This window comes from Tachypleus tridentatus, chromosome 13, assembly GCF_004210375.1.
Source record: "Tachypleus tridentatus isolate NWPU-2018 chromosome 13, ASM421037v1, whole genome shotgun sequence".
NCBI classification, from domain to species: Eukaryota; Metazoa; Arthropoda; class Merostomata; order Xiphosura; family Limulidae; genus Tachypleus; species Tachypleus tridentatus.
Genome location: NC_134837.1, coordinates 237153010 through 237164433, shown reverse-complemented (window position 1 = coordinate 237164433; position 11424 = coordinate 237153010). Strand labels below are relative to the sequence as shown.

General features: G+C 31.5%; 1 protein-coding gene across 1 annotated transcript; it reads right to left on the bottom strand.

Moving 5' to 3' along the window:
- Nucleotides 1–5855: 5855 nt before the first annotated feature.
- On the bottom strand, nucleotides 5856–11152 carry LOC143238508 (peritrophin-1-like). Its single transcript, XM_076478794.1, has 5 exons — nucleotides 11001–11152; nucleotides 10115–10280; nucleotides 9445–9519; nucleotides 8630–8788; nucleotides 5856–6538 (listed from the first exon to the last, which is right to left on the bottom strand). The coding sequence occupies exons 1-5, from the start codon at nucleotides 11029–11031 to the stop codon at nucleotides 6427–6429; spliced, it is 543 nt and encodes a 180-aa protein (XP_076334909.1). The 5' UTR covers nucleotides 11032–11152; the 3' UTR covers nucleotides 5856–6426.
- Between the last annotated feature and the right edge of the window lie 272 nt (nucleotides 11153–11424).

Below are 11424 nucleotides of genomic sequence, written 5' to 3'. Positions count from 1 at the left end.
TGCAGTCGTTACAATTGGGATGCTCTTAATATCATGTACAGTACATGCTAGCGTTGGAGTGCACAGCATGAGAGTTGCAAGTCGCATTATGAAATAGAAGTCAATAATGGGTTTTGATTTAATTTATAAACTATTACAATAGAGAAATAAATGAAAACATTTTTGTTATACATTATACCCTGTATTCTGTATTATTGTTCAGTTTAAAATATGTGTTCTGACCAACTAATAAAATTAAAATGAAACAATAAACATCAATTCTGAGTTGATGTAGTTGGACGAGGAAGAGTAAAAGAGAAAACAACTGAACACAGAAATAATGATTTAAAGTAAGGCAGAAATAATGATTTAAAGTAAGGCAAACGTTTTATAATTATTTGTTTAAAATATTACAAAGCTCAGTTTACTTAACGAAAAGGAACTATTTAATTTTTCCAACGTTAACATATAAATTATATGGGCTATCTTTGTTGGTAGGCCTAAATCACAAATAAAATTATACAATATTAACTTCCTTACCAAAATTTTGTCCTGTATCTCTGATATAATTAAAAAATTGTTGATTAATTTATTTGATACTCGATCAATAACACGTTAACAGATTCACTAATTAAGTGACTGACTCGTTAATTCAGTTAATTCTCTGTAGCTCACTCAGTGACGAACTACCTTCTAGATCAGTTCCTTGATCAACTCATTAACTGATTAACTTTGGTGATTTTCTATAAGACAGTTATTTTCCCCTTGCCTCCTGAAGATTTGAGATGCCACAACAGACGTTGAGGAAACTTCGCGATGACGAGAAACCCACTTGAAGTAGAAATGTATTCTCAAGACGGCTAAACATGACCTAAGGAGGTCGGAATGTTGTTCTGTACTTTATTTTAATACCTATACCAGCCGTTTTGAGAATATGCTGAGGAAACTTATAGATGTGCTATAAATGCTCAGTTGGAAAATTAAATACCTTCTTGGACTGTAAAACCTCTCAATAATCCTGATACACATATAATAATACATTATGCTTAAAATTTCATAATTACCGATAGTAGATATTTAAAATTAACAATAATTAGTATTCATAAATAGATATTACAATAATTAAGCCCTTAATTACGTGTGCTAAACAATGTACAATAAAATTCTGATTAACAAAAGAAAATATTTGTTGTTTTATTTACCATATATAAACTGTCCAGTCAAAATTCTTGACTTTTTGGTGTTTTTCTTCTTTATAGCTTATTGTATGAAGATAGAATGATACATTTTCCTGAATTTTACCATGTAAACACAGGATGAAAGAATCCACTGATGATTCCACCCCGAGTGATTCTCTAGAAGTGATCTTGTTTGTTTGTTTTGTTTTTTAAATTTCACACAAAGCTACTCGAGGGCTATCTGCGCTAGCCGTTCCTAATTTAGCAGTGTAAGACTAGAGGAAAGGCAGCTAGTCATCACCACCCACCGCCAACTCTTGGGCTACTCTTTTACCAACTAATAGTGGGATTGACTGTCACATTATAACGCCCCCACGGCTGAAAAGGCGAGCATGTTTGGTGCGACAGGGATTCGAACCCGCAACCCCGCTATCATATTGATTCACTTTGTGAGAACTGTTTGCTAAAGTTACGTAATTGGTTGTCCTTTCTTGATCTGCTTTGAAAGTTGAATTCGATAGGTCAAAATTTGCTTGAATTATTTATTCTTCTGGATTCTGCCATATTACATTAACATTAGTAACATTAACACCAATTCTATTTTTTTTTTGGTACTTGAAATTCAAAGCTTGATGGTGCATGGAGATTTCTTGGTTATAGAATGTAAAGCTATTTGAAACTACTTTAACCTCGTTTCCATGTCTTCGTATGAAGTCACTTTCCGATATGTATTTTCTTTTGATGTCAATTACTCACATATCCTGTTGTGTACGGAAGCTTCCAATTTTTATTTAACTGAAATTTTTTCACCACCCGCTATTAACATAAATGCATAGTTTCCTTACCTCTGGAGGCCCCGGCATGGCCAGGTGGTTAAGACACCCGACTCGCAATTCGAGCGTTAAGGGTTCGAATCCACGTCACAACAAACATGCTCGCCCTTTCAGCCGTGGGTACGTTATAATGTAACAGTCAATCCAACTATTCGTTGGTTAAAGAGTTCAAGAGTTGGTGGTGGGTGATGATGACTAGCTGCCTACCTCTAGTCTTACGCTGCTAAATTAAGAATGGCTGGCGCAGATAGCCCTCGTGTAGCTTTGCGCGGACTTCAAAACAAAACAAACAAATCTTTACCTCTGGAGACAATTTCCCACTTTTCATCCCCAAATCAGATCGAACATTTGTAGCAGTAGAACCAATGTCGATAAAAATGCCGCAAAACAAACCATTAATAAACTCGTTGACTCCTGCACTGGTGAAATACAGTTTTTATTTGCTTATCTGCAACTGCAATGGATCGATTTTCGTTGTCAATTGGAGAGCTTTATTTAAACATTTACACCTACGTGTATTAAACTACTTGGTATATTCTAATCCACAATAGCATCTATGAATTAGTCACGTGCTAATTAACCTACCATTCCACATATATCATCTGAGTAAAACCGCTGGTTAAGTCTTTCCACATCTCCTGCAGATTCGGTTAAGACCTCATCTTCCCCCTTGTTCTGCTTCCAGATTTTGGTTATGGAACTTCCATCCGATGTGTCACTCCAAATTTATTGGATAAGGCAACGTCTAATGATTTTATGGTTTCCAGCTGGTAATTTTAAATATCTAGTGAAAGTAAAGATTTATTGTTCTCTACTTCTTACGTTCATTTTGGAAATTATTTGAAGCTGAGTTTGACGTGTTCACTTTATTCCTAAACTTTGTGATTCGTGAAGAACCATACCAGATTAACGAAGATGTGGATGAAAGGACGTACGATAGGAAGAAATCAAGTTTCATTTCAATTATTTCCTGTATCTTACATATCAAAGACAAGGGAACCCATGCTTAGATGAATTCCTCCTGAGCCACCATCAGCAGGATTGAAATCAACGCCAGGACACATAGTAGGAACATAGAAAACAACCTTAAAGCTGTCGGTTTTCAAAATAAATAGTTTCAAATCCCCTTATTATTGTATGTAATTTATAAAAATACTAATTCATATCAAATTGTATGAAAAGGCATAAATAAACTAGTTTTAAAGAAGGAAAGCTAGGAAATTTTGCGAACGAATGAACTACTGGTTACTTTGGAAACATAAACATTTTGAAGGACAAAACGTCTTTGCACACACTCACACAATTAAAAGTAGCGACAACAACAAATACAGTTCAGGCCTTTAAAGCATAGAAAGGTAAACAAAGAGCCTACAACTAGAAATAATATCTACTTTTATCAAATAACTAAACTACCTTTCTCTTACAGTGTATTTATTTGTTACGGAGAGCAATACTTAATATATTATCCTAGAACCTTCAGATTACGAATCGAGAGCCTTAATCATCTGGCCATGCTGAGCCTCACGTTTTAGTAGTGATATCAAATATTTTTGTTTTTCACTCAAATACAGTGCAATTATGGAAAAAGAAACAAGAAGCATAATTATCGTATATTTGACTCTAGGATTATGAAACTTACAGAATATGTTCTTAATGAGCAAGTGGTTCAGACAGATCGCTTAATGCTTCACAAAGTAATCTTTAATTAGTAGTAATTAACTAATTTATGTTTCATATAACATTTTTGGTTTACATAAGATTCCACGACTTTATGTTTTTTGATACTGCACCTTTTTAACTTGCTTCTTTTAATTAGTTTTCGTAAATTGGATTAAGTATTTGAATTATAAATATTCATAAAGAACCATCAAACCACTGATTTGAAACTAAACGTATTTGTCATGATGTTTCTAGGTATAACGTAAAACTAAACTTCAATCGAAAATTTGAAAATGCAAAAAGAAATGAGCTTACAAAATTGTAGAGATTACAATAATATGTATATTTTGTGATAATTAAGAGAAGAGTGACGGGCTGACAAGTAATAAATAAATCGGTGCATCATGTACACAATGAAATTTAATGTTTTAGAAAGTAAGCAAGAACTGCTCAAGTCGTTTGGTATTTCCTTAATGAATTTTTAAAATTTAAATTAAAGTTTTATTATAACTAGTAATTAGTATTCAAATTAAAGTATAATATAATTACACAGTTCTTACGTAAGTGGCTCCAATACAATTTCAACTTTCTAAAAGAGTACTCGTTGTTTAATTTATTCAGTAGATGGCAGCAGTAGCACTCTACTCTTCCCTTTATATTTTTCTAATTATTTGTATGCTTGACTGTTTTCAGTTTAGGTAAAAGAAACAGTTCTAATAACTCATTATGTTATTACTTTTTGTAATTTTTTTACTAAATTCAAGTGCCTAGTGAGAGAGTAAGAAATGTAACCACTCTTCAGAAATTACATACATTCATAAATGTTTAAATGACCACTAAAAACCGTTTATTTTTGAATAAAAGTTGTCTTGTGCTTAGTATGAAAAACAAATACTTTAGCTATGGTACCATACAGTTAGGAAATTTTAAATATTTACAGTAGTATACCCACTTAAAAATTAGGTATTTTTCTGAATTTAAACACAACATGATACTAATATTACCACACCATCTAAAATAGTGCATTATGAAAATTTGTAAAATAAAGAAAACGAAAAGTGCGGTTAATAATAGCAGCTGTTTTAGAAATTCTATACTTTCGTATTTTGGAAGATTGTGTTTGTGTTTTTTTCTCATAGGAAAGCCACATCGAGCTATCTGCAGAGCCCACCGAGAGGAATCGAACTCCTGATTTTAGCATTGTAAATCCATAGACTTACCGCTGTACTAGTGACTGGCAGTTTAGAAGAATAGCAGCTATTGGAATTATGGAATACGACAATATGAGGCCTATTTTGATGTAAAAAAGTGAATAAAAGCGTAGTAAGAATCATGACTTGATGGGCGCTCTGTGCGATGTTCACCTCTTCAAGATAATCACATCGGATTTAATTCTAAAAAGCTATAGTGAATAAAAACTTATCGACCACAAATTTTATCGCTTTATAAAACATAGTACTAAATCATTGAACTGTTTCAGGTCTTCACGTTTCGTGTTCGACAAAGCGTTTTCTCTGATATATATATTTGTTCTCAGAACTGGGAACAGTTGGAGACTTAAGTCTGTGAAGCTTTGTATAACAACAGACAAAAGCGCGGCCGTAAGTCAAAACAGCGCAGATTTTATTTCGTGAACGGAATGATTTGTTAAGCTATTCAGATCTAAGTTATGCACGTTGAATGTAGTTTTTTTTTTAATATTCTTAATGCATGGCTCTAGTTTCTTGACCTTGTTCGAGATACCTCGTTCGTGACTGTAATTAGAATCTGTTATTTGCGTAATTTTTCTTATAATATTTGCGTCTAAAATTTAGACTAGTTCACTTAACAATGTGATATTGTTTTTGGTCTTTGACCTTAGTTCATTGTGAAATACTCCATTTTCTAGAGTATTCAGATAAACACAAATAACACCTATGCCTTAAAGTTCTTTGGCTTACACTGAAAACGAAAAGAATTTTTATTATTAAAGCAGGCGCTAGCGTTAAAATGTAGTTTATTAGTGGTGTAACAATGTTTATTAGCTTAGACAAGTTTAGAATCGATTTGATCGAGATCTCTGTCAATGACGTGATAATTCTTTTAGTTACCTACATATTACTTAAAGGAAAAAAGATAATCCATAAGTGAGTTTTGTTTCTTGTATATTCTGACTTTTGTTATAAGTCGTGCATTTTAAGTTTAAGGATATAACGACACAAAAAAAAGCGATTTATGAAAGTTTATTTTTAATACTTATAGTTTTCAAACTTAGGCATTGAAAATCAATATATATTTTCATGTGTTACTGCCAATACTAGTAAAGTACTTTTGAATATTTTATTTCAGGTAAACAATTTATTATTCTGAGTGTTTAATAATCAAACCCACCAAGACATGTTTGTTTTAAAGGTCAATTTTGGAGAAATATAGTTTATATGAACTTACAGGACGTGCTAAATCATATTTTTCCAGAGAAAAGTAGATAACTTGAATTATCTGGAAACATAACGATAGTACAATCAAATCAAATACATATTTTTTATAAATTTGTATAACAAACAGAGACAGTTGTACTTTTCATAAATATTTCACTTATAGCGATCTTGGTTTTTCCACTGAAGAATCGTTAGATTGTAACAAATGAAATATTTACGAAACATACACTTTCCTTTGTTTTCCTTAATTTTGTAATTATTGAGTTTCAACAAGTATCGACTATTTCAAGTATTAATTACACATTTATTTATTACTTATTTTTAACATTTCAATAATAATCAGTAACTTCACAGATAAACTTATTTGAACAAAGAGAATTCCGCTGGCTCCTTACGCTCACACTTGACATATTTTTTTAGAAGACAAGTCTGCATTTTACTGTCAAACGCCAAGCCTGTGGGACAGGTAAACCTAAAGAGCAAATTCAAATAGATAAAATGACACATTATACAGTTTTTTTTTAAGTTTTATATCTGCTATTACTTTTATGTAATGTTTATATTTCAGAAACATGCTAGAAAAAATACTGAAAAAAATTGTTCTATTTTATTTTTGATCTAATACGATAATTTCGTATAAATTTTGAAATTCTAATAAGAAATACCTATTAGTAAACATGATAAAAGTTGTTCATCTCTTAAATTACTTATTAACATTTAATAACTACTCATTAGAATTAACACATTTCTTAACTTCTAATGTACCTCAAAATCTCTAACGTACATCACCAGTTAACTATATATAATCAACAGAATAGAATTACTGCATTATCAAACAGATTTCTCTTGGAATAAAAGTTGAAAAGCTTCCAACATTTACTGCTCTTCTTTCAAAGTGATTTATAATAGAAAAAACGATCAGATTAAAAGATATGATAGGATTTTCCAGATGATGTGACCCAAGAAACTTGGAAAGTTTTAAGTTCTTTTCATTTTAAAAGTCAGTGACAACAAAATAACACTTATAAGGCCACACAACATATTGTGTGTGTTTGTTAATTATCATGGCTACATGATACACAGATGGTGTTCAGATCACGTGTCATAGCAAAACTACAGTTTCAGAGATACTGTTTTGATCGTCTGTGATTTTTGATGTTATGAATTTAATCTTTAGAAAATTTTGAGAAGCAAATACTTATCTCATGTCCAGGTAAAAAGCTGTTTTAAATAAGGGAAAACTTGCTTACTCCTGACATATTTTCATTTTATAGAGAAATGTAACAAAGCCTGAAATTCCGAAATTTCCAACCAAAAGGTCCGATTAAAGAAAAAGTCTAATCGGTTGTTGATTAAGCATTTTTCCTACATTACTTTGCCAAATAAACATTTCTATACCCCCAAAAAAACAAACAAAAGACATGGTTGAGTTTTCGTTTCTTGAAAACATCTTTAAAATGCAGACTTTTACTTTCCGGGAATCCTATTTTTAAGCATTTTGAGAAATTCCTATGAGGTCTGCCACCTAGCTGTTCATCAATAAGTCTACAGGTTTCAACCTAGACAAATTGGGTTTCGATATTGGTGATGGGCAAAGAAAAGTTAGCTCATTGTGTAGGTTTCCCCTTTAACAACAACCAAAATAAACCTTTGTAATATGCAGGTCGCACATTCGAATCCGCGTCACCAAACATGCTTGCCATTTCAGTGGTGGGGCGTTTCAATGTTAGAACCAATCCCACTATTTACTGGTAAAAAATAGCCCAAAAATTGGCGGTGGGTTGTGTTGACTAGCTGCCTTCCTATAATATATCACTGCTAAATTAAGGGGTGTTGGTGCAGAAAACTCTCGAGTAGATTTAAGCGAAAATTTCAAAACTAATAAAACTTGTGATGTTTAAATTAAGAGATCCCTGGAAAATATAAATGAATCAATCGATCAAAATCGAGCTTGACGAATATTAAAATATGTATTTACGAATGTCTTACCTTTGGTCAGTATTAATATAGTAATCTCAAATCACATTGTTTGTTATGGTTACATTGATTAATTTAAAGCCTGTGCACATTTCAAGAGCGATATAAACAAAATCTGTTGTTTTAAATTATAAATATTTGTTTAGCGTTACTCATATATGCACACATAAATTTTTAAACTGATAACATGTAATAGCATATATGGTTTTGGGAGAGGACCATTTAGAAGTTTTATGAAGGACCAATTAAAAGTTTTGCAAAGTTCGGATCCAAAATGACTCTTAAAATGTATGGTTATTCGCTATCAGTTAACGTAGTTTAACTTCAAAGACATCTACCTTTAAGCAATTCTTAATATCTCTAACTGTTATTTTAAAGAAAAACTTTATGTTTATATATTTTTTCTTTGAGAATAACTCACAGTTTTAAAATTATGCTAAAATAAAAAAATTAAGCTTGTGCTTCTGAGAATTAATAATTATTAATTAGTTAAGAAGCCTTTCAATTCATACTGGTATGCAAAGAAACATAAATTCTGTTTTTTAATGCCTTTTGTTATATTATTTGTTTTTGTACTGATTCTTACTCGTATTTCATGCCATTCACACAACGGTAAAACTGACAGCAATCCCTTATTGTGTCAGCATAATAGAGGTTAGGGTCAGCGTCCTTTTGACATTCAAATTCCAGATCCTTTGGATACTTGTGGGATGGACTCTTTAAAACATTCGTTTCTTTTGGCTTTCTGTAAATATAACTTAGTGTTAACAGTCACCTACAAACACATTTGTAACATTTAATCTAGAAAACATGCTTAAACGTATCTCTTAATAAATAGATTTTAATCTCTTTCGTTAATGTTTATAAAAATGATAAAGGTGTTTAGAGCGCACGAGCAACTAAATGAAAAAAAAATTCTAATTACGAACAAGAATAGCTTTATTCTTATGTATTCTGAAACTTTAAGTTTTTATGGTTACTGAAATAACGAGACTTATATTATACTACGTAACTTTGAAATAAAAACACATATCTTTAATGGTTTGTTTCAGATATTTCCAATATAGTCTTTCAGACCAAGCCGTTACTTCAGTTTAAGCTCAATTGGCTTTCTTTTATTTTTCGAATAAGTATTTGATCAGAGTTATAACTGTGAAACGAGCTGCACATCTGTGCATTTCTTATCTAGAACAAATATAATATAAACATGGGGAGTGTAACAGTTCTCGGTAGAAAGTGTTAGACAATCCCTTGTACACATCTATGTGGAATCCCCAGTTCTGCTTTATCATGAGGAATAAACACATTCTAGAGTATATGACATTACATCATTATATCTTCTGTATGTTGAATTTATAATAGAAGAAATAAAAGTAAGATATGTAAGGAAGTATTTCTTACTTGCATTCTACGTTCTCTTTTCGTTTGCAAACAGAGCTTTTCTCATCAAACACCAACGTAGGAGGACAGACAAAACTGGAAGTATGGAAATAGATAAACATATATATATATATACAATAATTTGTTTATATACTATCCAGTAACACAGGGCTGCGAGTGATTTTATTGTCTGGAAGATTTTTATACGTTTTACGCTAATTCTTTTACGCAGAATCCGAAAATGATACCGTTTCTTATCCATCACGTACAGATTTTTTTCCACAAAAGTTCATACGTACTTTTACATAAGTAAACCATTTTCATTGAAATCAGATCACATTTTGTTATGTTTAAAATGTTGACACCTATTGACTGCAGATTTCTTTAGACCAATCGTGACGTGAGAGTCTCATCGATTGTTCTAGAACCCAAACACAATAATAATAATAAAAAACATCCATTGTGATAAACGAAATAGCAATTTGATTAAAGTAAGAGTTTTTTTCCGATTTGTAAAAAATCGTTACGGAATAGAAAAAAACTGAATATTATTTTCAAAGACTGCGTAACTGAATTATGAAAAATCTCTTATACAAAGACAAAAGTGCTCAAGGATGTTAGGAAACAGGACTGCATTCTATCTATCTTTCCTTTTGAAAGAAATGATAAACAAATATTCCACATTACTTACTCGTACTTTAACCCTTCTTTGGTACACAGATAAAAGACCTTACATTCCCGGATTAAATCAGCAAAGTATCCAATACGATTTTTACACTTAAATTCCAAGTCCGGGTACTGATGTGACGAAGTTCTTGAAGCCAAGTCCTTTGTCTGGACGTTCACAAGGACAATTCCTAAAGATACACTTAGTTTTTAAAACTGTATAGCATATTGACGATATTAAAACCATTCAATTATTTTTTGACACACACAACAATTACTAGTGAAAAATAAATTAGAGCAAATTTGGTAAAATATAAGTAATAACATCGTGACTGCATTTAAAACTAAGCGCATTTGTAGCTATGAGTTTTGGACTTCACATTTAACGAGCCCCCCGCTAGTACAGCGGTAAGTCTAATTATTTACAACGCTAAATTATTATTCAACGTTTTTAATCAAATATATGTAATGATATACATTTTTGAGCGTAAGTTATTCCATTAATTAAACTTATTATATTTTTACTGGATGTGTGTATACTCCGTTTTCACAATTAACGTTAAACATTGACGGGACTTACTTCCTTTTCATACCAAATATTTTACAGAAAAGTATTGAACTACATGAAAGAAAACATATAATTAAAGACTGATCTGTCTGGGTAGGTTTGACATATTCTGCAGTTACAGTTATTACAATGAAATTTATTCGTGCCTTTAAAAAATACACTAGTTTTAGCAACAGGCAGATAAACTTGTGAAAACTCAAACACTTTTAGTGTTTTCAATCAGTTATTTTAATTCAATTTGTATAATAGCCACAAATGCACCGTAAAATAATTGACATTACACTTCGTAAAAAGGCAAAATAAACAGCTTTCTACAATTAGATGATTAAAACAACGAACTTACCAACGAAGAGAAGATAGAATATTGTCCTCATATCTACTGGTGCTTCCTATCTCAGTATTATCACCAAGAGTGCTGCAAACAAACTTCGTTTTGTGTTACCAAATTTATATCTTTTGTATTATCAGTTTTATATATAAAAAAATTATTTCAGTCCAATAGGTGAAGAGAGTGAGTTTTAATTGAGCACGTGATCAAAAAATGTTGACGGCCGAGAGTCAAAGGTCGTGTACACAAGACTCAAACGTAATCTTTCATTCTTGTGATTTTACAAGAAATTTTCTGACTCATGTAAATTTGACTTGTATTTTTATTTCTAATCCTTCTATGACGACTTGTTACGGTGCATAATTTCTGTAACGTTATATTCTAACAAGACTGTTTTTGATTCTCACATCTTTCTTTCCTGGCGAGATATGGGGTTTCA